Genomic DNA, 27,215 nt, shown 5'->3' on the forward strand with positions numbered 1-27,215 from the left:
CTTGAGTACAGAGAGCGAACCTGACTCATGAAAAGACTCGGCAGTCGCCAAGTACACCATGAGTGCCCGAACTATATCCAGAGTATGCATTCCTCAGGAGGTTTGGGCTTAGGACACAAAGATGGTAATACAATGTCCTCGTTCAACCGAACACTAGAAACCACCTTTCGGAGGGAAGGACGGATCCTGACAAAGTCTCCATGAACCAACATATATAGGGAGAATGACTGAATAATGTCGCCAGTGCGGACACCCTGCGCGCAGAGTGACAGCAACCAAGGAGGCCTTCTTCTGTACTAAGGTAGGCAGGGGATACCCCCGAATACTTGCAAAAGGAGGCTCTTGAAGAACCAACTGCACCAAATCAAGGTCCCTAGTTGGAGACGGAGGTCGCACCGGAAGTACCAAAGTGACGCTTCCCCTGGAAGAAGTTACGCACCAGGAACGGGTGGCCAACGGCCTTTGGAAGAAAAATTGCCAAATTTGAAAACGGACCCCTGATAGTCCTCAAGGCCAACTCTCGATCATCTCCCTGTTAGAGGAAAGCCAAGATCCGGGCCACCAAGTAAGAGCGAGGGGGAGCCCAAAGAGACTTGCACCACGCAATATACGACTTTCTTGTACGATGCAAAAACATCCTAGAAATTGCTTCCCACGCTTTAAACAGGGTGGGAATCACTGAAGCAGAGCCAAGCTGATAAAGCCAGCGACCGTAAGCATGGAAGATGAAGGATGGAAGATTGCCCCCAGAGACAATAAATCCTCCCCAAGAGGAAGCCTCCAAGGAGAGCCTGCGGCTAGCCTGACCAGGTCGGCATACCAAGCTCGGCGAGACCAGTCGGGAACAACAAGAATGACCGGAATCCCTTCCGCCTCGATCCTGTTGGCAGCAACTTGAGAGGAGGAAAGGCAGACAGCAGATGATACTGACCTTGGCCCATCCGTGACCGCTCACACACGACAATGCCGACGTCATCCATGCACAGGTGACCATGCTAAACTTCTCAGCATCGTTAATGTTAAACTTAGCATATGTTCTCGCCTACGACAGAACCCATGGTGTCACCAGTGCACCTGCCAGAGGGTACCGAGAGCGGGCCACAACCTCTGCACTATCCTGCAGATGCGACGCCAACAGATCCATGTCAAGAGTGCTCCAACGAAGGGACCATTCCCGGCATCCAAGGCCCGTCGACTGAGGCAATCCACCAGCCAATTTTCCACCCCTGGAAGGGAACAGTGGAGAGAGCTGAAAAAAAAAAAAAAAAAAAAAAAAAAAAAAAGGCGCTCGCCCCAACGAAGAATGTCTGTCACTTCCAAGACCCCAAGGACACCCTTGGTGAATGACATAAGCCACGGTTGTGGCGTAGTCCGATTGAATGCGCACTGGACAGCTGCAGGTGCCCAGTCCAGTGAATAAGGCAAAGCCGGATCGCTCTTAGCTCCAGGACATTGATCAGAAAGGGACCATACTCCATAAGCAAAAAACCTGCCGAGGACTCCTCCCCACCTGGACAGGCATGCATCCGCGGTGACAATTGTCCAGTAAAAAGGGGAGGAAGGATTCCAGATCAAGACTCCCTGATCATCCGGCTCTGTCAGAACCGAATGTCCAGAGAGTTTGGATTCTAATCCCATTTGAGAAGGATTGCCTTCTGGGGGGATCCTTGAGGGAAAGGGACAGGCTCGAAAGACGACACCATCAGTTCCAGCACTTGCATGCAGGTCCAAAGGGATGACCCTGTGCTGGACAGTAACAGTTGACCGCAGTCTGAAGTTCCAAGAGTTATTTCTCCGGAGGGAGAAGCACCCTGACTGAGGACGAGTCCAAAGTCAGGCCAAGATAGTCCAGTCTCACGGAAGGGACCAGGGATGACTTCTGAAGGTTCAGAACCCACCCAAACTCCTCCAGAGTTCATATGGTGACTTCAAAATTTGTCGTCAGCCCCGTAGGGGACTCCACACGGAGAAGCAGATCGGCCAGGAACCCAGGACCGATACACCCCGCTGCTGCAACAGTGCCAGGTCCGGACCCAACACCGTTGTGAAAACCTGAGGAGCAGAAGCGAGACCAAGGGATAACTAACGCCACAAACCGATAGAGGCCCATGGCATAAACGGAGAACCCGTTGGTGTCATGCACATAACGGGATGTGAAGGTAGGCATCTTTGATGTCTATTGAGGCCAGGAACCCACCTGATGTAGGGAAACCACCATCATGTGAACCGATACCATCTTGAATTTTTGATCTGCACAGAACCATCAAGGGCCAGTAGGTCCAGCCTTGTTGAACCAGAGCCTGAACTGCCCCATAGAGCGCCTGCAGGTGATCCGGGGACAGCCGTACATTGGAAGTGAAAACCTTACCGGAAAAAGTGGAAACTCGATCTTTCAACTGGACCGTATGGCCTCCCGAACCCAGCTGCCTGGGATCCGGGCCCACCGCAGATCCAAAATACGTTAAAGACGTCCCTCCTACCCCATATATAGGTGAGGATACACCTTAAGGCCGAGTAGACCTTATCCGCAGGTCTGGAAAAAAACTCATGTTCGCCAGAAAACGCCAGGCGTTTGGAACCACCCGAGGAAGTCTTGAAGGACAGCGCCACATCGACTGTCCCTGAGGAACGAAGAAACTGTGAGCCGAAAGGGAGGGACCCCATCCACGACGAAGGCCCTTACCCTTGCAAGCCTGTGGAAGAAAAGCACTCTTCCCCCCGTTAGACCCTTATATAACGTCATCCAGGGCAGCGCCAAACAGGCGATTCCCCTGAAAAGGGAGATCCGTTAAAGCCTTCGTAGAAGTTTGATCCACAGACCAACCCTTCAGCTAAGTATACGCCAGATAACCACCGCCGAAAACCACCCCTGAAAACTGACAAGTGACCCAATAATGGAGCCGTGTCCATTTATCGCAAAAAATTGCAGCCCCTGCGCCACCTGGTCCAACAGTTCCCCCAGGGCAGGAGGAACTTGCTTCTCACCAAGTCACGGCATGGGAACTCCGCCCATCAGGAAGAGTCAGCATGGCAAGGGCAATCAAACACTGTTCCCAGGGCAGACCCTGCCAGGGAGAACAGATCGCTGGGCCACAGCCCACGCCATTCTATTCCCCAGGTTCCTTAAGGACAGGGATTCCTCCACCGGAACAACGGTAGTCCCATGCAGCCTAGAGACCGGTAGGTCCACATTAGGTGGTACAGCCCGCTTTAACAGAGACTCCTCAAAAGGGCAACATCTAGCAGCCGCTTAAACACCCCAGGGGAACGTCGCAGACAGTTCCATCCTTCATGAGCATGCTAGCAAATTAATCTGCTCCAGATGGCATGTCAATGCCAGATGCAACCTGCGCCCAGGCGCAGCCGCCGCTGCGTCCTCCAATTGCAGGGTGTCATGTACTGAAACAACCAGTGTATCCACCAGCTCCTGTATCACGCGCAGCAGGGGAGGTAGAAATGTCATCCTCATTATCCGAGGAGACAGGGCGCAAGGTAAAAGACCCGGCAGGGAGGCCCACATCTGTGGCGGCTGAGTAAGACTCAGAATCCGAGACATCAGATGAGGCAGGGGCAGGTGGAGAAACGTTTCAGCGCACCTCGCTCTCTCAAGGCCACCTCCACCTGTGACCCAAATCTTTCCAGAACCGCCGAAAATCCATTGATGGACAGTGGAGATCTGGAAGGAACAGCGGCCTTCGTAAGGGGGTCAGGTGGGGACACATGATCTGCAGGGTCCATACTAAACTAGAAGAACCCGCCAGCAAAATTTGCAAAAAAAATTACAAAAATTACATTTTTTTTTTGCAAGAAAAAAAAACAGTCCCACTGCGTTACAGTGCCCCCCCCCCCCCCGAAGGTCAGGCAAGCCCTGAAGACCCCCCCGACAGAGAGAGAGACCCCAAAACCCACTGTCCCAATATGCATTCCCAGGGCTGCACATGTAACAAGAAAGCTCTCCCATAAGGGAGTGAGCAAAGGAAACTGCCCAGGGTGGAGGGAGGGGCTCCACCCCCCCCCGGAAAACGCCTCCAGGCACTCCCACCTAGCTTCTCTAGCAGAGAATCCACCGCAAAATGGCTGAAAACGGGTGTACGAAGATGGCTGCCGTCATAATAGCAGACAAGGCTACAAGAAAATGGAGGCCCGTGCGTGGCAACAAGGTCTACAGGAAGACCCCCCCCCCCGCCGGACTGACTGAGGCCCCCCCGCCCACAAAATCGACCGAACGCCGCGTACGGTGCACCCCCCGGCCCCCCATGCAGCCTGCACATGAGGTCCCTGCCCGAGGTAGGCCCTCACGTGGGAAGGGGAGGAGAGGATTGCACAACAGGACAGAGGTAAACCCAGGAGTCTGAGGGTCCGACCATCCCAGGGAGGGGCCCGCGTCCACCCCAAAATCCGCCAGGGAAGAGGGGGGGGGGGTACGTTTACTCACCAGGAACACAGGTGGGCGCCATCTCCTGACAGGACCCCTCTGCGCCAAAGTAGGGGGCTGTCGGCCAAATAGGAATGCTGCGACATAGGCCTAGACCCTGTTGTGTGCGACCTTGTGAGACGTCCAGTGGGACTGTGTCGCGGCCGACCCAGCGCAGAGCTAAGGTCTGTACACGCTTGCTGGCCAGCTGGGGTGACCAATGGATCTAGATTATCCAGTCCGTTGCCCAGATCCGGTATAGTTGCTTGAAGATCTCACAGGACAAAAAATCCGGAGAAAAAGCTAGCTAATAAAAAACCATCAACATAAAAAAAATACTTTTTATGCCAGGACCAAAGATCCCAGCAAGGAACTAGGTCCTTACTCCTGACTAGGCAGGTTAAAACTGACATCCTATGCAGGAAGAGAGGGGGTACACCCTCCGGGACTGCCCATAGGCGTAGCCAGAACTTTTTTTTCTTCCTAGTGTCCTACTCCTGTAGGGGGCAGTATAATCCTACTGATATGGATCAGAGGACTGCGTCCGTCAATGAACGATAGAGAAATTTGCATTCATCAGCCCGGAAGCTGCGCATGGGACATACTTGGACAATCCAACATGGCAATGATCCTAAACACAAGGCCAAGTCGACCTGTCATTGGCTACAGCAGAATAAAGTGAAGGTTCTGGAGTGGCCATCTCAGTCTCCTGACCTCAATATCATTGAGCCGCTCTGGGGAGATCTCAAACGTGCAGTTCATGAAAGACAGTCCAAGAATTTACAGGAACTTGAGGCTTTTTTCTTAGGAAGAATAGGCAGCTTTACCATCTGAGAAGATAAAGAGCCTCATCCACAAATACCACAAAATACTTCAAGCTGTCATTGATGTTAAAGAGGGCAATGCAAGGTATTAGGAACTGGGGTATGTAAACTTTTGATCAGGGTCGTTTCTGTTGCCATTATGATTTAAAAAGAGTAAACACAGACGATTGATAATAAATGGCTTCAGCCAAACACTAACCATGAGTGAAAGAAAAGTTTTTGTGTTATTCATATTCTCTAAAAAATGGCCAAGAAATTATAAATTCTGCCAGGGTATATAAACTAGCACATGTACAGCATGGAGTTTCTGAGTAGTAGAGAAGTAAAGTCAGAAAATGTTATTTGAAACCTGGGAAAGTTGGATGACCCCTAAAAAAAAAAAAAAAACTAGTAAATATGCAGAGATTTGCAAGGTATAGACAAGTTGGGGGGGGGTGAAGTTGAGAGAGGGGAGTGCTAGGCACAAGAATGGGGGGTGGGAGGGAGGGCGGGGGAGAAATAGAAATATATGACTTAAGGCGAGGCGGGAAATGTTTGTGTATTATTTTCTTTTTACAAATGTTTATATGGAAACTGAATATAAATTAAAAAAAAGAAAAAAAAATCAGCGCTGCAGTGGCTGATCGAATGCTGGTCTTCCAGCACAAACTTTTGACAGAAGCCGGTCTAACAGCCAGCATTTGTTGAACAGACAGAGGTATACACGGATTGAAATTTCGATATGGATGCACAACCAGGTTTAGTGTTGCCAACAATAAAAGAAAAATTACTTGTAGACTGTGTATCACTTACCTTCAAGCATAATTCCTTCCTTTTGGAAGATTCTTTCCTCACACCAATGGCAATGAATAAGGTTACTGATCATTTTTAGACTCTCATCAGCTAATGAAGGACCTCTTAGAACCCGTACTATCACAAGGACAAAATGCTCCAAAGCGACTGAGAGCAGAACCTCAATGCCTTTATTACAGCGGGCAGCTGCCCTATGAAAAACAAATAAAATATTTAATTACATAGTCTGAAAAACAACATACAGCAGTAAAACATCTAGATGTTGCTACCTGGCAATAGCAGCCAGGACAATCCGCACTGCCAGCTCTTTGAAGTATTCTGTTCTAATGATGTTGCAACCATAGTGGCGTTTTGCGACATGCACAGTTTTGGCATACAGAGATCCAGTATCAGTTGAGGTCACAGATACAATACCCAGGTTTCTGATATTTCGAAATGTTGCATCCAAATAATTCACAGATGTTCCAAAGGGATCCAAATGTCTGCAGAAATAAATAACAACAAACACTGAAAAGGGTACCGCCACTTTCATGCAAAAAATATAGCAAAATACACAAGCCCTATTATAGTTTCTTGCTTGGGATAAGTCAGATTTTATGCAGCCTCTGCAACAGAAATGCTATTTATGGTGGTGTACTCCCTAAGGGTAAAGCTGGGTATACACGTTCAGTCTTAGACCTGAAAATCAGCCGGTCCTTGCTGAACTAGCTGACTTTTAAAATCCTTGCATACCAGGCTTTAATCACTTCTGAAATGATGACTATATTTCAACTTTTCTCATTAGAATACTAAAACCATCTGATTAAAATGAAGTAGTCTCTCCCATTCAGAATCAGTATCCAAAGACACAAAGCAAACAGCTTTTTCTTCAGAGCAGAAACAGGTAGGAATCTGCAACAAAGTTTTGTAAAATCCTTGCAATGTACATTTTTTTTTTCACCACACGCCACCAGCGTGTTGGTGTACACCGGGCACATAGGAGACAAGGCATTTTGCCTTGTCGCGGTAGGAATGTGCTGGAATAGCCGCTGGATGAGCCACCCAATGCAGTCCCACAGCGCCTCACCTGGCGAGTCTAGATCCTTAGATGTGAACCACACAGGAATAAATGGGATTGCTACCTACAATGCATTTTCCATGCAGCTAAATGAATGCATTTTGCTGTGAAATTGGAAAAATGCAAATGTAGTCTCAAAGTTTCTTCCTGAATTATCCATGTTTTTTACTGATTAGGAAGATTTTATGAATTAAAAGAAATTGCTTCTTTATGCGATTTCTGTTTTTTTATCTTTTTTAAACTGCACTAGGGCTACATAATGTGCTTGGATAGATATGGACAGCTAGTTATGTTAAACTTAATTTTTTTTTTTTTTTTTTAGCAAACATTAAAATGAAAATTGTAACAACTATTAAGCTGTCCTCTAGGGCAAAAGTTATTGCTGGATGCAGTGACATGTTTTATGTACAACCAAATTAAAGTGGAACTTTATTTAGAAAATTAAGTCCTGCTAGATCACTTCAGATTGGCCCCTTTTGCAGGTATAGCGAAGTAAAAAAAGTGCCTAAAAACTGTTTAAAATCCAGTCATAACACTGTCTCACCCCGCTCTGCGCATGCTGAGTTCCTCAAAAATTTTAAGCACTGCCGAGTTTGCAGAGGCTGATCTGCTGACAGCCTTAAAGCAGAATTAAACCATCCTATATCCTTTAGAGCCAAGGAAGCTGCTTCTGTTTGAATTGCAACTGCCATAGTGCTACACATGTGATCAGTTATGACACCAGCCATTTCATGGTTTGACAGTTTGGTTGAGGACACAAGCAAATGTGACAGTTAGCAATCCTGGTATTCCATGAATGTAATGTTTTTTTGAAACCGTTAAATCAATAGATTTAGTTCAACTTTATGATTTTCTGCTGTTCAAGGGCTTCAACAAAAAAGCAGCATCTATCAAGTTGTTATGGGTAAAGTTCCACTTTAGGGCTATAGTCAGTCTTTGCAGACAAATACTTTCTCCTTGTTTCCACCTGTGGCTACTAAATAAACAGCGAAAATATTGGAGATTCTTCACAATTAAATTTAGTTATTTTCAAATTCACAAAAGTAACTGACTTTTATTGGTTTTGCTTTATAATGTGCAAAGCTACTTACAATGCAATAATAATTGTTTTCCCTAAAACCGTCTCTTAAATTAAGAATCAACTCTACACACTGGCAAAACATTTTGTAAGAACCACTTTTGACTTACATGAAATCAAAAGACCGTGTATGCAAAAGGATATTGGCATCCATCTGTGTAACTTCTACTGTGTTAACAAATTCTTCCACATCTTTATCTATGACCACTGCTTCAGATTTCTCTTCACTTTTCATTAACACCTTCATCTGGTTAAGGTGACAGTTTTCTCGAATGATAGCGGTTGAGCTGTCACTAATGTCATTGAGCGTGACTTTCACAGAATTCCCAAGGTGCTTTGCCCATTGTAATCCCATGATGCCTAGAAAAAAAAAATTGGTTTTATAGTTGAAATAATTGTAGGATTGGAAACAAGGCTAAAAAATAAGCATTAAGCTATCAGAAAATATAATAGCTATGGAATACCAGTAATAAACAGTATTACTATGTAGTAGCAAAATGTGCCCATTTATTAAAAGGCTAACTCAGAATGGTGTGTTTTATTTTATAGTATCTTTACTTTAGTAGATTGGGTCACAAATGGCACTATGGGATCAAAAAGAAATCATAAACATGGGTGATAGCTGCACTTGGCCAAATATAAAATTAAAGTGTAATACAGTAAGTTTTCTGTATGGCTTAAGTGTTTGGCTGGCTCTACTTTGGCTGTCCACAACTGAATCTTGTTTATACCGTTTGATACTTACAGAGGGAAGGCTTCTCCAGAGTTAATGTGTCACTGCTCAGATATACTTATTATGAATGCCGCCCTCTTCTTAAGCCTTTAATCAGATATATTTGGACATCATACCATATTTGAGTGTACATCCTTCTCAGACTAAACTACATGCTACATAATTACCCCTCAGGTAAGCGAATATTCTGTGTGGACATATAAAGTACCAAAAATTCTATAAGCAATGTTCAAGCAAAGCATTTTTCTCATACTGCTCCTAACCATAATTTTAGGGAATTTTACTTATATCCCAGTGCCAAGTGGATGCCTACCCCTTTTCCTCTTTTCTGAGACATCATTAGGACTTGTGTGAGTACAATGATAAATTGGGACAATGTGCTTGCATACAAGTTTTACACCATTCCCTCAGTACTATCTTATACCAGTCCTTGCTGTTGTCTTTAGGTGTCCCCCTGAATCCATCTTCGGGGATCACCGAGGCTGTCCCCGCCGCCTGACCACCTCCTCATTACATACCAACATTGAGAGTACAGCCATTCCTTTGGCAGTATCTGTATAAAAAAACTTTATATTGCTGACTGTACGTGGTATTAATTGTATTATTTTTATTCTGTTTAGAAAAAACATACCACTTAAACCCTTTAAACTCTTGAAGAAACGCGCCTGTCGCGAAACATGTCAAGCAGAATTATGAACTGGACTGAACTGGATCACCTTTTTAACCACTTCAGCTCCGGAAGGTTTTACCCCCTTAATGACCAGGTCATTTTTTGCGATTCGGCACTTCCTCACTTTAACGAAAAATTGTGTGGTCATGCGACGCGGTACCTTAATACAATTGATGTCCTTTTTTTCCCCACAAATCGCGCTTTCTTTTGGTGGTATTTTATCACCTTTGCAGGTTTTTAGATATTGCACTATAAACAAAAAAAGAGTGACAATTTCGAAAAAAAAAAAAAAAAACACAATAGGTTTTACTTTCTGCTATAAAACATTCCCAATAAAAAAATTAAAAAAAATAAAAATGTTATCAGTTTAAGCCAATTTGTATCCTACTACATATTTTTGGTAAAAAAAAATCCCAAAAAGCTTATTTTAATTGCTTTGCGCAAAAGTTATAGCGTTTACAAACTATGGGATAGATTTTTGGACTTTTTATTTTTTATTAGTAATGGCGGCGATCAGCGATTTTTAGCGGGACTGCGACATTGCAGCGAACAGATCGGACCCCTAACTGACATTTTTTGACACTTTTTGGGGGCCAGTGACATTAATACAGTAATCAGTGCTAAATATTATGCACCGTTACTGTATAAATGATACTGGCAGGGAAGGAGTTAACACTGGGGGTGTTCAAAGGGGTTAATGTGTATGCCTAGCAATGCTTATTCACTGTGGGGGGGGGGGGGGGTTCTGTGACAGGCACCGAGAGATCTCTCCCTGCCTGTGTAACAGTAGACTCGCCCGCTTTGTTTACAGAAGCAGGCGGGTCTTCTGTCAGTTTCTCTGATGATCGCAGGAGGCCCGCTTCCAGCTGTGTCTAATCACAGGGAGACCATGCCCCTGTCGGCGTGCGAGCGCCGCAGAGACCGCGTGCACGAAATAACGTAGATAAACGTGGTTTTGCACAGCCGAGCCGCCCTGCCGCAGTATATCTGTGGTGGGCGGTCGGCAACTGGTTAAGTAGCTACTATTGGGAATTGGGGATCCATCTCCCAAGCTCTCTGTTGCCTGATCCTTTCTGGGGGGACTGTCCATATATTGAAGGATGACTAGTATCACCAGTAATGTGTACAGTTGCTTATTAAGCTAATATGTGTTGGTACTAATGGAATAATTTTTATTTAAATACGTTTCTACATTTTAATACCAGAGTTTGTTGTGCCATTAAAGTCAAACCTTTCCTCCTACACCATTGAACACTAACTACTTCTGAACCAGAAGGATTTACCCCCTTAATGACCAGGCCATTTTTTGCAATACGGCACTGCGTTACTTTAACTGACAATTGCGCAGTCGTGCGACACTGGATCCAAACAATATAAAATGTGTTTTTTTTTCCCACAAATAAAGCTTTCTTTTGGTGGTATTTGATCACCTCTGTAATTTTTATTTTTAGCGCTATAAACAAAAAAAAAAAAAGTGTCAATTCTGAAGAGAAAAAATACATTTTTTTTTTTACTTTCTGCTATATAACATTCCCAATAAAAAATGTTTTCATCATTTTAGGCCAATTTGTATTCTGCTACATATTTTTGGTTAAAAAAAAATCCCAATAAGTGTATATTGATTGGTTTGCGCAAAAGTTATTGCATCTACAAACTTGGGGAAAGATGTCATTTTTATTTTTTACTAGTAATGGCGGCGATCAGCGTTTTTTAGCGGGACTGCAACATTTGGGCGGGCAGATCAGACACCTGACTGACATTTTTGACACTTTTGGGGGAACCAGTGACATTACTACAGTAATCAGTGCTAAAAATATGCAGTTACAGTACTAATGACACTGGCAAGGAAGGGGTTAACACCAGGGGATACCTGTGTTCATAACTGGCAGAACAGCAGTCTGCCGTGTTTATAACGGAAGACTGTCATTCTGTCTCTACGGGGATCGATCGTGGGTGCCTGGCGGCAATCGAAGCCGCTAGACCCGCTGATTGGCTCTCCCTGTGGCGACGTACAGGTACGCAATTTCGCGGGACAGAGCCGACCTGCCTCAGTAAAACTACAGTGGCTGGTCAGCAACCGGTTAATAAGAGGGTTAATATTATTATGAGGACAGTATACACAATTGTAGTTTTGTCTTCAGGGCAGCAGGTTGCTTAACCACTTGCCGTCCAGCCGCCATGTATTTACTGCGGCAAAATGGCGCTATTACGCAAAACAATGTACCTGTACATAGTTTCGTTCAATAGCCACAAGATGGCGCCATCACATTCCCGGAGGTGCAATTGCGCTGTGATTGGCTAGCGGAGATGTCAATCAACGGGTCCAGTGGAGCCGATGTTCGCCACCCACCCGTGATCATCCCCGGGAGAGGCAGAACCATGATCTGCCTATGTAAACCAGGTAGATCGCCGTTCTGCAAGGGGACAAGATGGGAGAACCCAGGATTTCTGTCTTCCCCCAATCAGTGCATCCCCCCCAAAGTTAGTAAGCACCCCCTAGGGACACATTTAACCATTTGAACGCCTCTGATGTTACCCCTGCCAGTGTCATTAGTACAGTAACAGTGCATTTTTTTAGCACTAATTACTGTATTAGTAGTGTCACTGGTCTCCAAAAAGTGTCAGTTAGGTGTCCGATTTGTCCGCCGCAATCCCGCTAAATATAGCGGATCGCCGCCATTACTAATAAAAAAATATAAAAATATTGCATCGTTTGTGGAGGCTAAAACTTTTGCGCAAACCAATCAATATGCACTAATTGGGATTTGTTTTTACCAGAAATATGTAACAGAATACACATTGGCCTAAACTTATTAAAAAATTAGATTTTTTTACATTTTTTTATTGGCTGTGTTTTATAGCAGAAAGTAAAAAATATTTAAACCGCAGAGGTGATCAAATACATTAATTTTATTTGGGTACATCGTTGCATGACTGCACAATTGTCAGTTAAAATAACTCGGTGCCGTATCGCAAAAAATGGCCTGGTCATTAGGGGAGTAAAACCTTCCAGTCCAGAAGTGGTTAAAGTGTATGTATATAGCCAGAGTACAGAAGTGTTAAAATCCCTCTTTGCTTATGTTTGGCTGTTGGAGTACTGTTAAGGCCCGTACACACGTACCGATCGTCGGCATACAAACGTCGGCGGACGAAAGATCTGCCGATTGTACGCTTGTTAGTATGGTGCCTCCGACAGCTGTCTGCGCACATTCTGCGGACAAGAGTCTTTCTTGCAAGCATTTAAATTTTTGTATGCCGACACCAGAACGGACGATTGTTCGCCAGTCAGTACAGAATTCTGCCGACAGACCGCAGATTTGCAAGACTGGGCATGCTCAGAAAACAAAAAACACAGGGAAAGTTAACCATTACATGACATCACTTCTGCAGTCGGCTGTATTCGGCGGACAAAATTCTTGGGCAGTCTTTGCACTTTTCAACAGACACCGACATCCCGGGGAGAAAAGACGAACGTTTGTATGCCGACGATCGGTACGTGTGTACGGGGCTTTAGGGAGAACTCCTTTCACTTCTAGACAAGGAGATGTATAAGAAGTTAGAGGAAATCTCCCCTTAGACAGTTGCCCCCTTATAGGCAAACTAACATTTTAGGCTCCGTGCACACAGGGCGTCATAAAAACGAGCTCCAAAGCTGTTTCTTGACGCCGGGAAAAAGCAGCTGTAAAAACGTGCTTTCAGTACCTTTTTCCATTAGCGTTATTGCACGTTTGGCCACGTAGCTTTTAGCAGCGTTTTTTCTGCCTCCATTCAAAATCAATGGTTCCCTATTGATTTGAATGGAAGTCGCACCGCAAGTCGGATCAGGATGATCCGACTTGTGGCGCGACTTGCACTGTGAGAATCTTGAGGGGGAACTCCACGGCAAAATGGGGAAAAACCGGCGTGGGGTTCCCCCCCAGGTTCCAAACCAGGCCCTTCGGGTCTAGTATGGAATTTGAGGGTAGCCCCACGCCGAAAAAATGGCGTGGGGTCCCCCCCAAAATCCATACCAGACCCTTATCCGAGCATGCAGCCCGGCAGGCCAGGAAAGGGGAGGGGACGAGCGAGCGGCCCCACCCCCCCCTGGACCATACCAGGCCACACGCCCTCAACATGGGGGTGTGTGGGTGCTTTGGGGCAGGGGGGGCTCTGCACCCCCCACCTCAAAGCACCTTGCCCCCATGTTGATGAGGACAAGGGCCTCATCCCCACAACCCTGGCCGGTGGTTGTGGGGGTCTGCGGGCAGGGGGCTCATCGGAATCTCGAAGCCCCCTTTAACAAGGGGGACCCCCAGATCCCGGACCCCCTCCCTATGTGAATATGTATGGGGTACACTGTACCCCTACCCATTCACCCCATAAAAGGCAGTGTGTGTAAATAACGACAGGAGACGTTTTGAAAAGTTTATTAAAAATCTTCATCCGGTCTTCTCCTCTCTTCTAGTCTTCTCCTCTCCGCTCTTCTGCCTCCTCTGGTCTTCTTCTTCCTCCGGTCCTCCTCTGACGCTGTCACCGGTGATTATGCCGGTCTCTGCAGCTTATTATATAGTCATTAGGGGCGGGGCCTCCCGGTGACGCCCCCTTATGCCACCGACGTCATCGGAGACCGGCATAATCACCGGGACAGCGTCGGAGATGGACCGGAGGAAAAAGACCAGAGGAGGCAAAAGAGCAGAAGAGCGGAGGGCAGAAGAGTGGAGCGGAGAAGACCAGAAGAGAGGAGAAGACCAGAGCGGAGAAGACCGGATGAAGATTTTTAATAAACTTTTCAAAACGTCTCCTGTCGTTATTTACACACACTGCCTTTTATGGGGTGAATAAAAACCCATACCCATTCACATAGGGAGGGGGTCCGGGATCTGGGGGGCTTGTTAAAGGGGGCTTCCAGATTCCGATGAGCCCCCTGCCCGCAGACCCCCACAACCACCGGCCTGGGTTGTGGGGATGAGGCCCTTGTCCTCATCAACATGGGGGCAAGGTGCTTTGAGGTGGGGGGTGCAGAGCCCCCCCCCCCCCCTGCCCCAAAGCACGCACACCCCCCCATGTTGAGGGTGTGTGGCCTGGTATGGTCCAGGGGGGGTGGGGCCGCTCGCTCGTCCCCTCCCCTTTCCTGGCCTGCCGGGCTGCATGCTCGGATAAGGGTTTGGTATGGATTTTGGGGGGGACCCCACGCCGTTTTTTTCGGCTTGGGGCTACCCTCAAATTCCATACTAGACCCAAAGGGCCTGGTTTGGAACCTGGGGGGGGAACCCCACGCCGTTTTTTTCCCCATTTTGGCGTGGAATTCCCCCTCAAGATTCTCACAGCACAAGTCGCGCTGCAAGTCGGATCATCCTGATCCGACTTGCGGTGCGACTTCCAATCAAATCAATAGGCTCCCATAGGGAACTATTGATTTTGAATGGAAGAAAAAAAAATGTATAACGTGGCTTAACGCACGTTAAGCAACGTTATTCAGCCTTTAGCAGCGTCAGACGTTTTTACAGCTTGACGCTGCAGCTCCAGAACGCACAGTTCCTGGGTTTTTTTTTGGAGCTGTAAAACGCCTATGCCACTTGGAGCTCCTAAAAGCTCTATGTGTGCATGAGGCCATAGAATAACATGGATGGGCATTCTGCAGCTGCAAAAAAAAATGTCTGACGCTGCTAGCTCCAAAATCGTCCAGTGTGCATGAGGCTTTAGATTTCCCCTCACTTTCTGTCTGGGGGATAATGGTCGATTTCTAAAGCCCCACAGGTATAACTGTGTATACCTGTGTATATGACACCGTCTCTCCTGTATGCTGTTAATGCATTGCGTGACCTCAGTCTTCACAATAACAGGCGCTAAATATCACCATACAATAAAATACTTTACCTTCTGGTTAATCGTACAGAGAGCATGATCACAAACACAGAGTGATGAGGTCTGTATCCCTTAACGGACTGCAAAAATAAGATTTTACCAAAAAATCTTTTTCTCTGATGTCCGTCGAGAGACGAAGCTTCATCTCCATGAGCGGAGTGGGTTTATGCTCCTCCCATCAGGAGTAGTCTAGACAGTAAAATTTTAATACACACGCCCAGGGGGTTGTCCCTCTAACCATAAACCCCCACTGCACAATCCAGCATATCAGTTTATTTTAAAAGCAGTGAAGACAAAAGAACCAACCCCAGAGGGGCAGGTGTTGCGTCTGTCGACGGACATCAGACAAAAGGATTTTACGGTAAGATCTTACAAAAATCGTATTTTCTCTTTCGTCCGTCGACAGACGCAGCCTCATCTCCATGAGCCGAGTGGGATGTCCCAAAGCAGTGTAGGTATGAGGGGTGGGAAAAATGCAACCAGATAGTATCGTCAACTCCAAAAGGCTAAACTTAGCCAACCGGGCATCATGGAGCTTAACCAAACAACAGGAGCTCCCCCAGAAAAAAGCCCCCGAAGAGGTACAAACATTCTCTTATGAAACAGCAGCCTGCAAAACCTTGCGGCCAAAAGAGGCTTTCGAAGATTTCAACAAATCCACCTTGTAACATTTGGCAAAGGTGTGCACAGACGACCAAGTCGCTGCCTTACAAACTTGTACAACAGAGGCCAGATGGCGAAAAGCCCAAGAGGCACTCAGCGCTCTGGTAGAATGCGCCTTCACAGGGAAAGGAGGAACCTGATCCTTGATTGAATAAGCCTGAACCACGGTCTGCCTGATCCATCTCAAAATGGTCGCAGAGGACGCAGTCAATCCTTTGCGAGGACCATCCGGAAAGGACTTCCTGAAGGACTTGGTAACCATCAGATAAACTCTTATCGCCCGAACCACATCCAGAGAGAGCAAGGCAACTTCTTCGTGATGTTTAGACTTAGGACATAAGGCAACACAATGTCTTCATTCAGGTGAAAATACGACACCACCTTAGGAAGAAAAGACGGATTAGGTTGGAGGTCGACTTTATCCCAGTGGACCACCAAATAAGGTGAATGACAGGACAACGCCGCCAACTCAGAGACTCTGCGAGCAGAAGTGATAGCCACTAGGAAGGCAACCTTCTGCAAAAAAGGCGGCAGAGAAATCTCCCTAACATTCTCAAAAGGAGGCTTTTGAAGAACAGACAAAACCAGATTAAGATCCCACTGAGGCAATGGGGATCTCCTTGGAGGGGCCAGATGACGCACTCCCTGAATGAAGGTGTGAATCAAACTATGAGTAGCCAACAGATGTTGGAAGAAAATAGCCAAGGCCGTCACCTGGCCCTTGATGGTCCCCAACGGCAAGCGCTGCTCAACCCCTTTTTGCAAAAAGGCCAGAACCCTAGCTATTGAAAGAGTGAGGGTGCGGCTGCAGCGATTCACACCATGAAAGGTACGATGATAGATCTTTATAGAGGTTGATTTCCTGGCCTTCAAAAGGGTAAGAATCACCGAATCAGAGAGACCTCTATCCCTCAACACCTTGCTTTCAACAGCCAAGCCGTTAAAACCAGCGACTGTAAAGCAGGATGGAAGATCGGTCCTTGAGATAGAAGAACTTCCCACAGAGGAAGACGCCATGAAGGATCCACAACCATTTTTTCTGCGTACCAAGACTGCTGAGGCCAGTCTGGAGCCACGAGAATGACCAGAATGCCTTCCATCGCCACCCGGCGAAGAAACCTCGGCAGGAGATCGAGCGGAGGGAAGGCATATAACAGACAATACAGACCCCTCAAGTAGCCACCAGAGCGTCTGTGGCATCGGCTAGAGGATCCCGAGACCTGACCACAAACCTCTGACTTTTTTTTTTTAGGCGAGACGCGAACAGATCCATGTCCGGAGTACCCCACCGGGCACACAGGAGATGAAACACCTCTGGATGCAGAGACCACTCCCCCTGATCCAACACCTGATGACTAAGGGAGTCCGCTTGCCAATTCTCCACACCCGGGATGTGGACCGGGGAAAAACCCAGAACATTGTGTTCTGCCCATATCAGAATCTCAGCCACCTCCTTGGCTGCCAGGGCACTCCTAGTTCCCCCTTGATGATTGATGTAAGCCATGGCATTGTCCGACTGGACCCGAACCAGAGAGCCGCGAAGCAGACTCGTCCAGTGAAGCAGGCAGAGCTTGATCACTCTCAGCTCCAGGATATTTATCGGCAAGGAAGACTCTGTCGTCCAAGTTCCCTGGGCACAGAGCTTCCCCAGCACTCCACCCCAGCCTGGCGTCCGTGGTGACCACTATCCAAAACACCGGCAGGAAGGACTTGCCCTGGCATAGGACAGGCAATTGGAGCCACCAAGAGAGCTGACTTCGTGAGATGGCTGAACTGAATCTTCTGGTCCAATGACCAGAAGATTCTGTTATTTTGACAGAATCTCTTTCTGCAGCTGTCTCGTGTGAGACTGAGTAAACGGGACAGCTTCGAAGGTCTGGACCATCAGACCCAGGGCCCTCATGCAAACCCGCAAGGAGGACTGATCGGCCTCCATCAGCAACCTGACCGCCCCTTGCAACTTCTGAACCTTGTTCAAGGGAAGGAAGACCCTCATCAGAGCAGAGTCGAGGATCAGCCACAGATAGGTCACCCACACAGACAGAGTGAGGGCAGATTTGGCGACATTGATGGTCCACCCGAATTCCTGAAGGGTCCGAATGGTGATGGGAGACGTTCAGCAGATCCGAATTGGAAACTGCTCGCAACAGAGATCGTCCAGATACCCCACAATGGAGATACCTTTTCGACGTAACAAGGCCAGCACAGGGGCTAGGACCTTGGCAAAAACTCTGGGAGCTGAGGTGAGACCAAAGGGTAATGCCACAAATTGAAAGTGCTCCTCTGCCACCGCAAAGCGGAGGAATCGCTGATGTCCCTCGAATATGGGGATGTGGAGATACGCATCTTTGAGATCGATGGAAGCCATAAAATCCCCCTGTGTCAAAGATGCCACCACCGCCTAAATGGACTCCTTTCTAAACTTCTGCACACGCACAAAGTGGTTGAGAGCCTTGAGGTCCAGGATTGGATGCACTTTGCCCTCCTTTCTGAGCACAGTGAACAGGTTTGAATAGAAACCTTGAGAGCGTTCATTTTGGGGAACCAGCACAATCACCCCTTGAGTCAAGAGATCTCGCACAGCGTCCCACAGATCCTTCAAACCCTCCGGAGACAGGTGAAGATTTGACTGAAAGAACCTGTCCCCTGGCCGGGACCGGAATTTGATCTTGTACCCGGAACAAACCAGTTTGCGAACCGAATCGTCCTGAATGAAGGAAGTCCAGGGTCCCTGAAGGAAACGCAGATGTCCCCCCACCCCTGAGCTGGATGAGGGCGCTCCTTCATGCTGAAGAGGACTTGTCTGCCGCACCGGACTAACCCATCTTGGTCTTGCCCCAGGGCTTTTTAGCCCCTCCAGAAGTTCTGAACGGCTTACCTTTTTCTTGCGCCCCGGAGGCACGAAAAGAAACGATTGTGAGCAGAAAAGGAAGGACCCCGGTTAGGACTGGGTGTCTTACCCTTGGAAGACTGAGGAAGAAGAGTACTCTTCCCACCAGTCAGTTCCTTGATCAACTCATCCAATGAGTCGCCAAATAACGTCTCCCAGAAAGGGGCTGGCTCCTCCTGACCCAGATGGTGGCTACTATTGCTAATAATCTACAAGTTCATCTGTACCCCGGGCTTTCAGGCTTGGACTGCCATTACTATATGTGATTAATGTCATGATCCACTAGTGCCTTCTACATATGGGCCTCTTTAAGGACTTTATACGCAGATTTGTTCATAGATTGTATATGGATTTTTCTAAGTAACCAAGTAAAGCTCCCTACACAGGGACCTGTGTTGGAGACATTCCTTAGGACATCTTCTCATTTCCATTCTTGATGCTTTTTTCTGATCTGCCTCTTCATCCATTCATCTTTTTGGATCCTTATTCCACCTCGACATAGTCAGCTATTTCATTCAGGAAAAAAAAAAAGTGTATGTATGCATATTGAGTTCCCTTGCTCAGACTCCTGATGAAGGGTATTCCCGCAATGCGTAGGGTGTCGGGTGTCTACTGGAAACCTATGCTCCAATACTTCTTTGTCGAACTAGGACAAGTTTTTATATTTCATTATTTTGTCACATGTATCCATGATTAATAGGATGTTGATTTTATTATGCTTCATTAAAAATTATCATTTTAATTAAACATTTGTGGTGTTACTTTTGGCCTACAAAGTCCCGCTCCCTAAAGGGGGGGGGTTTCTTTGTTGTCTCCCAGAAAGGGGAGATCAGCTAAGGCCTTTTTAAAAGCTTGGTCAGCCGACCAGTTCTTCAACCAAACCAGAGACCCCCCCATACATTACCACCTCAGATATACTTCCTCCTGAATCTACCACAGCATGGAGAGAAAAGCAGGAAGTGACCGCTGCACAGCAGAAGGAAATGACCACACAGGAAGTAATGTCGCCTGATAGGGAAACACTGCCGAGTATAGCACCAGGGCTCCACAAAGATGGACGCCCATAGGAAACAATAGGAAGCTGCAGGGAAAATGGCTGCCCCATGCAAGTCTATGGGGAAAAAAATCGAATTGCCCACATCTAAGATGGCGGCACCCACAGCGCACCATGTGGCTAGGGACCGACACATGAAGGCCTCAGGAACCACAACAAGGACCAGCAAGCCCAAGGTACCATGTCACACACCCCTCCCCCCACAGAGGTCGGAGCACACCAGACACACAGTCCCCGCAGGGACAGGGAGAGGGAAGGACACACAGCCCGGGTACCGGGCAGACCAGGGGGATCTCTTGGGAGGCACAAATCTCACTATCCCCAGGGGGAAGGCCCACATCCCCCCACGGCTAGCAGGGGCAAGGGGGCACATTTACTCACCATACCATGGACGTTGTGGGCTCCGCTCGGGGCAGACTGCCTCCCGCACGAAGTGGGGGTGCTGCCAGTCGATGGGTACGCTGCGACTCAGGGCGTTCCAGGTCGATGCATTCCAGCAAGCCATCCGCTCGCAGGCTCATTCCCCTCCGGACCAGGGGGCACTGTCGTGGCTAGGCCTAGTTCGGAACTATAACCTGCTCATGCTTGTAGGCCAGACTGGGGGGATCATAAGGATCTAGATTATCCAGTGCGAAGCCCCAGCCGGCATCGTTGCTTGCAGATTGCCCAGCGAAAATTCTTCCCTGAACACTAGCTAGCAAGTGAGTAAAGATAAATAAAAAAATATTCTGAAAATAATAAAAAAAAAACTGAGACCAGAGTCCCAGCAGGAAACCTAGGTCCTACTCCTTCTCTAGGCAGAAAAAAACTGATGTGGATTGTGCAGTTATGCCTAGAGGAACAGCCCCCTGGGCGTGTGTATTTAAATTTTATTGCCTAGACTACTCCTGATGGGAGGGGCATAAACCCACTTGACAGACGATAGAGAAAAATGTTTTTTTTTACAGCAATTACAAAAATTTTGATTTTTTATCTGTAAAAAATTATTTTCCTGCAGTACATTACAGCACACTGGGTTATGCTGCCACCTTCAAAGGAATGGACACGGCAAAAAAAGGCAAGGATTTCCCACCCAGACATACCCTCTTCCATGTCAGCTAAGCCTATGTTTTGCAGCAAGCAATGAGTAAAGTCAAAGATGGGGAGATCCCTGTGTCCTGTGATGTACTCCAAGAAAATGATCTTACAGGTAAGCAAAAAATCCTAATTGCTTAACCACTTTACCTCTGGCCACTGTGCCTCTACTGCGGCACAGTGGCTCGTTATCGTCCAGTAACGTAGACCTACGTCGCTGGACTCCTCCCCCTGAAGGCGGCGCTCGCGCGCCGCCGAAGGCGCGCTCCCGCTGTTTTCATTCACAGCGGGAGTTGGGCCAGGGGAGGAGCTCTTCCCCGATCGTTGGGGAATCTAGTTTGGAGATCCGCCCGCCTGTGTAAACAGAGCGGGCGGATCTCCTAAGTGACAGATCGGAGTGTTCAGCATAACATCCGATCTGTCGCTAACTCACTCAGTCACCTCCCCCCCCACACGTTAGTAAGCACCAGGCATACATTAACCCCTCCCTCTCCAATAAAATTAACCCCTTCCCTGCCAGTGTCATTTTTACAGTAACAGTGTATAGCACTGATTATTGTAGTAATGTCACTGGTACCCCCAAAAGTGTCAAAAATGTCAGTCAAGGGTCCGATCTGTCCGCCGCAATGTCGCAATCCCGCAAAAAAAAAAAAAAAAAAAATCGCAGATCGCCACCATTACTCGTTAAAAAACACCAAAAATGACAGAAATCTTCCTCTTAGTTAGTAAACGCAATAACTTTTGCGCAAACCAATCAAAATATGCTTATTGTGATTTTTTTTACCAAACATAGGTAGCAGAAAACAAATTGGCCAAAAATTTAAAAAAAATTTGATTTTTACATATTTTTTGGGAGGAATTTCATATATAAAAATGTTAAAAATATTGTTATTTTTTCAAAATAAACGCTCTTTTTTTGTTTATAGCGCAAAAAGTAAAAATCGCGCAGGTGATCAAATATCACCAAAAGAAAGCTCTATTTGTGGGAAAAAAAGGACGTAAATTTTGTTTGGGTACGGCGTCGCACGACCGCGCAATTGTCAGTTGAAGTCGCACAGCGCCGAATCGCAAAAAGTGGCCTGGACGTAAGACAGCAAAATCCTCCGGTGCTAAAGTGGTTAAAGTAGTAGTACAGCCAAAGCTCGTTTGGTTGTACTTCTCATGGGAATCACAGGAGTGCAGGTCATTCTGCACTCCTGTGACCAGTGTTCAGCCAACAGTGGTTTGAAGCCTGCTGTTGGCTGACGTCACAGAGCCGGTCCTGGCTGGGGAAAGTTCGCAACCCTATGGTAAGGATCCACCCAGGATTCTTAACTGTCATCTTGCTCAGCCTCAGAGCCTGTATCGGCGGCTCCCATCTTGTCCACAGCCCAGAGCTCCAGTGAGAGCGGGAGGGCAGAGCAGAGAGCCGGTGACTGACGGCTCAATGTTTAGAGAGGCGAGAAGAACTGAGAGATCAGTGAGGTTTGATCGCTCAGTTCTCACCCTTAGAGATGGCTAGGGACAGATGCACTGATGCTGCATTCACCTAGGTAAGTATGATTTAAAAAAAAAAAAAAATCCCATGCTTCTCGTTTAATTGTCTATCACATGCCACTTCATATTCAGGACTACTTGGGATGTCCCAAACCACTGAACATGAGGGGTGGGGAACAGCGTGGCAACACGCTCCAAACCAAAAACAGAATAGGGGTAGACCTCTTTGCACAAAAAAAAAAAAACATGGGTTTATAAGCTTATCTCTTTATACCCAACAATCAATAGCACAATGCTTTTGAAATAACGGCATGAAACTTGACTACAAGCTAAAAAAAAAAAAGTTCCACCTTTTGAAACCAACCCCTTGTTTTTCTAAAGCGCAACACAAAACCTCTTAATTATAGAAGGTCATACAGCGCATATATTCCATAAGGGAATAAAAATACTTCATAATTACCACCCTTTGCATTATAGCTCAGATAAGAGAATTACGAGGGAATTACAAAAACCCATAGTGCTCACTGTAATCAATTTAAAACACCAATGTATTCACATAAAGAACAAAGATCGCATGTCATTTCACAATGCTAATTACATAACATAAGGCAGCTACTCAAATCAGGCACCTCTCTATGATCAAAAAATTAAGATTTAGGAAAGGTTTCTCGTAGGCAGGAAAAAACAGCCAACTCCAAACTGAAGAAATGGCAGCTAAAAAGACAAGACCATCATGCGTCAAAGGAAAGTCTCTGAAAGGCTAAAAATTGGATTTTTGTCTTACCGTAAAAACTGGATTTTTGTCTCACTGTAAAATCCTTTTCTCTGAGGTTCACTGACAGACACAGCTTCAATTCTTCAGACCATTGGGTATTATGCCATCTCTCTTCATGAGTAAAACTAGGCGGAAACCTTTTTGGTTATGCCCCTGGGGCAGTCCCAGAGGGTATACCATCTTTTCCTGCTGTAGGACTCCAGTTTGTAACAAGCAGTGTCAGAAGAACAAATAACTCAACCCCAAAAGAAGGTCGGGCACTGTGTCTGTCAGTGAACCTCAAAGAAAATAATTTTACGGTAAGACAAAAATCCAGTTCTCTTTCGTTCACTGACAGACACAGCTTCAATTCTTCAGACCAGTGGGATGTCCTAAAGCAATGTCAAAATGAGGGGTGGGAAAAAAACACAGCAAACACAGAATTCCCAACAAGGCAAAACATAGCCAACCAGGTAACAACAACAGGAGCTCAACTAGGAGCTAACCACCAGAAAAAAATGTTCACCCTCAAGCGGAAACCTCCGCAATTGCAGCCTGAAAAACTTTGCGGCCAAATGCCACATCCAAAGATGCAAGTACATCCAGCTTATCAAAACTTTGTGAATGTGTGTACAGACGACCAAGTAGCTGCCTTGAACACCTGAACCACTGACGCCTAATAACAGAAGGCCCAGGAGGCAATAAGCACCCTCGTAGAATGCGCTTTAAACAGGGAAAGGGGGAACCTGACCCTAAATGAAGTAGGCCTGCACCACCGTCTGCATGATCCACTTAGAAATGATCGCAGCAGATGCTGCCTGCCCTTAACGAGGTCCATCCGTAAGCAAAAACAAAGAATCGGATTTCCTAATCAGTTCATTCACCGCCAGGTAAACCCGATTCGCCGTACCACATTTAAGGAATGTAAAGCAATTTCCTTAGGATGTTTAGGCTTAGGACATAGGAACGGTAACACAATGTCTTCATTCACATGAAACCCCGAGATAACTTTAGAAAGGAATGCCTGACAGGGTCGCAACACCACTTTGTTCCTATGAATCACCAAGTAAGGTGGCCAACAGGACAACGCAGCCAACCGCGACACGCGGAAGTAATAGCTACTAAGAAAGCCACCTTCCGCGACAGAGTAAGCAGAGGAATTTCTCAAATATTTTCAAAGGGAGGCCTTTGAACCACCGACAGAACCAAATTGAGATCCCATGAAGGTACCAGGGAATCGTACCGGAGGAGCTAGATGGCGAACTCCCTGCACAAAAGTCCAGGACTTTGCAGCCAACATCATTTGGAAAAAAAATAGCAAAGGGAATACAGAGAAAGATTTCTCTAAGTCACCATATCACCTATGTCACATACTTCCAATCTCTTATCACTTCTTCACCACAGGGCCCCAAAACCCTGCACAAATGTATATACATGCACTGTAAAAATATTTCACTTTTTATGTGGTACTTTTATGTACCCATTTTGGATTTCCCTGCCTGAGGAGAGCAGCACGCCAGTCTTCCCCTTTGGAGTGAGTACTTGGCTGAATTGTTTGTTTGGACTTGCATGCAAGCCCTGAGTGACGATTGATGGTTGGACAACAGGAGCCAAACATCTTCCTGTAGTTTCAGAAGTTTTGTCTGAGGAAGAAAAACCCCGGCTGATGCTGAATCCAGTGTCAGACCCAAGTAATCCAGCTTTGTGGAAGGAGACCGTGCTGATTTTTGAAAATTCAGTGTCCACCCAAACTCCTGCAGTGTTCGCACCGTAACGTCCAAGTCGGCTTCTAGAGCCGAGGAAGTCTCTGCACGCAGAAGCAGATCACCCAGGTAACCTAGTACCGCAAAGCCAGAACTGGGGCCAAAACCTTTGTGAACACTCGAGGAGCGGAAGCGAGACCAGAGGGTAAGGCTACGAAATGAAAGTGCTCCTCGCCCATGGCAAAATGAAGAAAACGCTGATGCCTGACATATATAGGATTATGAATGTATGCGTCCTTGAGTTCGATAGAGGCCAGCTGATCTCCTTGATGCAGGAAAGCTACTACTGTGCGGATGGACTCCAATCCGAAATTTCTGAACCCGCACAAAGTGGTTCAGAGACTTGAGATCCAAGATCAGGCGAACCTTGCCTTCTATCCTGGGAACTGCAAACAGATTTGAAAAAAATACCTTGGAAACGTTCCGCCTCTGGAACCGGCACAATAACTCCTTGTGCTAACAGGTCCTGCACTGCTCCGTGGAGGCCCTGTAGCCTCTCTGGAGAAAGGCGTAAGTTGGAAGGAAAGAACCTTGCCGGAGGCAAGAACCGAAAGTATCTTTTACCCGAACCGAATCGGTTCGTGGACCCATATGTCCTGAATGAACAAGTTCCACGGATCCGGAAAGAAGCGTACACGTTTCCCCAACCAGACGCAGGTGAGGGTACCCCTTCAGGCTGGGGACCGCTCGTCTGCGGACTAGAAGCGCGGTCTCTTGGAGCCTCCTGCAGAGTTACGGGTGGATCTCAAGCCCTTTTCCTGCGAACCAGCTGGACAAAAGTTATTAAAGTATTGAAAAGCAAAAGCAAGGATCCATTTTTAAACTTGCTTTTCAATACTTTAATAAAACGGTATTATACTATTTCTGGCTTCCTGTCTCTTATATCTCCAAACTGAGATACCGGTATAGATCCCCCTTTTTGGAGATACTGACCCAGGAGGAATTAAGTGAAGTATTAACCCCCTGAAACCCTAAGGGATTTCCAAGTATAAGATCCAGATACTCCAATTGAGGGAGGAGGAGAAGGAGTGGCCATACCTCTATATACCAAAAAGCCCATTGGGTCTGTGTGACCCACCTACCTCTGGTGAGCATTTAATATGGTCACCTAGCTCACAAAGGATCACGCGCTGGAAACACCCAGATATTTTGTATCCCCACTTGGATATTTTGCTTTATCCATTTCAGATACTTCACTATATGGACTGAAATGTCACTTGAGTGACCGCTTGCACGCTAGAAAGTCACTGTAATATTGATCAACTGCACCAGCCACTTATAAGCACTAGTATATGATCACAAGGGTCACTAGCATTGGGTATTTTGCACTAATACTTTTTAACCAGTCCATCTTTTTAGCATCATAATTTTAATCCACTTGAATTTTGCACCCAGCACTTTATATTGCTTATTTGTCATGCAATAATTTGTTTTAGCACTGGTATTGCAATCACTTCACTATATTATTTTACATATTTTGCCATGTATATTGTGTTTATATTTTAATGGTTTTATTGTGATCAAATTTTTTTAGCATTTTATTGAATATATGGTGCCTTTCACATTATTATTTGATACACATTGGTTTCAGTTATTCAATAGTCAAACCCTTCACATTCACATTTTTTTAATTGTTTTCACATTTAAAACTGAAGAGGCAGCAGATAAAAAGATATAAATATTTAATATCACCTATAACTAAGCGCCTTCACACCCTTTTCATTTTATACCTTAAAAGTAATGTCACAAATTGGCCACCAGATTATGGGACAACTGAAAAAGTCCCCTCTATTTCCTATTTTGAGAAATCATTTGTTTTTGCCAGGTCTTGATAGGCACTTCTTTGGATGTATGTATGTATGTATGTATGGAGAAGGAATATTTCAAGCTTCACATTTTTTAAAGGGGAAATAGATGGCCCACAATCGAGGAATTGATGGAGGAGAGAGAAATATCTAAGCTTCCATTTTGGAATGCCCTGCAATTACACCATTTTTTACAGTCAATCCCTAACCCTCCTGAATACAGTAGACAGCTGTCCCTTATTGAGAAATATTGTTCAGAAGTGGGAACTATAGTCCATGCATTATCTAAAATGTATAATCTTTTGATAACGCCCCAGAAACAAT

At 46.3% G+C, this 27,215-nt stretch overlaps 1 protein-coding gene across 4 annotated transcripts in view; it reads right to left on the reverse strand.

The window, feature by feature from the left end:
- TRMT1L (tRNA methyltransferase 1L) overlaps nt 1–27,215 on the reverse strand; it is a 313,438-nt gene that overhangs the window by 126,077 nt on the left and 160,146 nt on the right. For all 4 annotated transcript variants that reach the window (XM_082272088.1, XM_082272087.1, XM_082272089.1 and 1 more), the window contains 3 exons: nt 8,276–8,525; nt 6,300–6,512; nt 6,031–6,221 (listed from right to left, as the gene is read on the reverse strand). In XM_082272088.1, the coding sequence (XP_082128214.1) occupies nt 6,031–6,221; nt 6,300–6,512; nt 8,276–8,525 (654 nt within the window). The remainder of the gene's footprint in view (nt 1–6,030; nt 6,222–6,299; nt 6,513–8,275; nt 8,526–27,215) is intronic.

Source organism: Pelophylax lessonae (assembly GCF_965119305.1).
Source record: "Pelophylax lessonae genome assembly, chromosome: 11".
NCBI classification, from domain to species: Eukaryota; Metazoa; Chordata; class Amphibia; order Anura; family Ranidae; genus Pelophylax; species Pelophylax lessonae.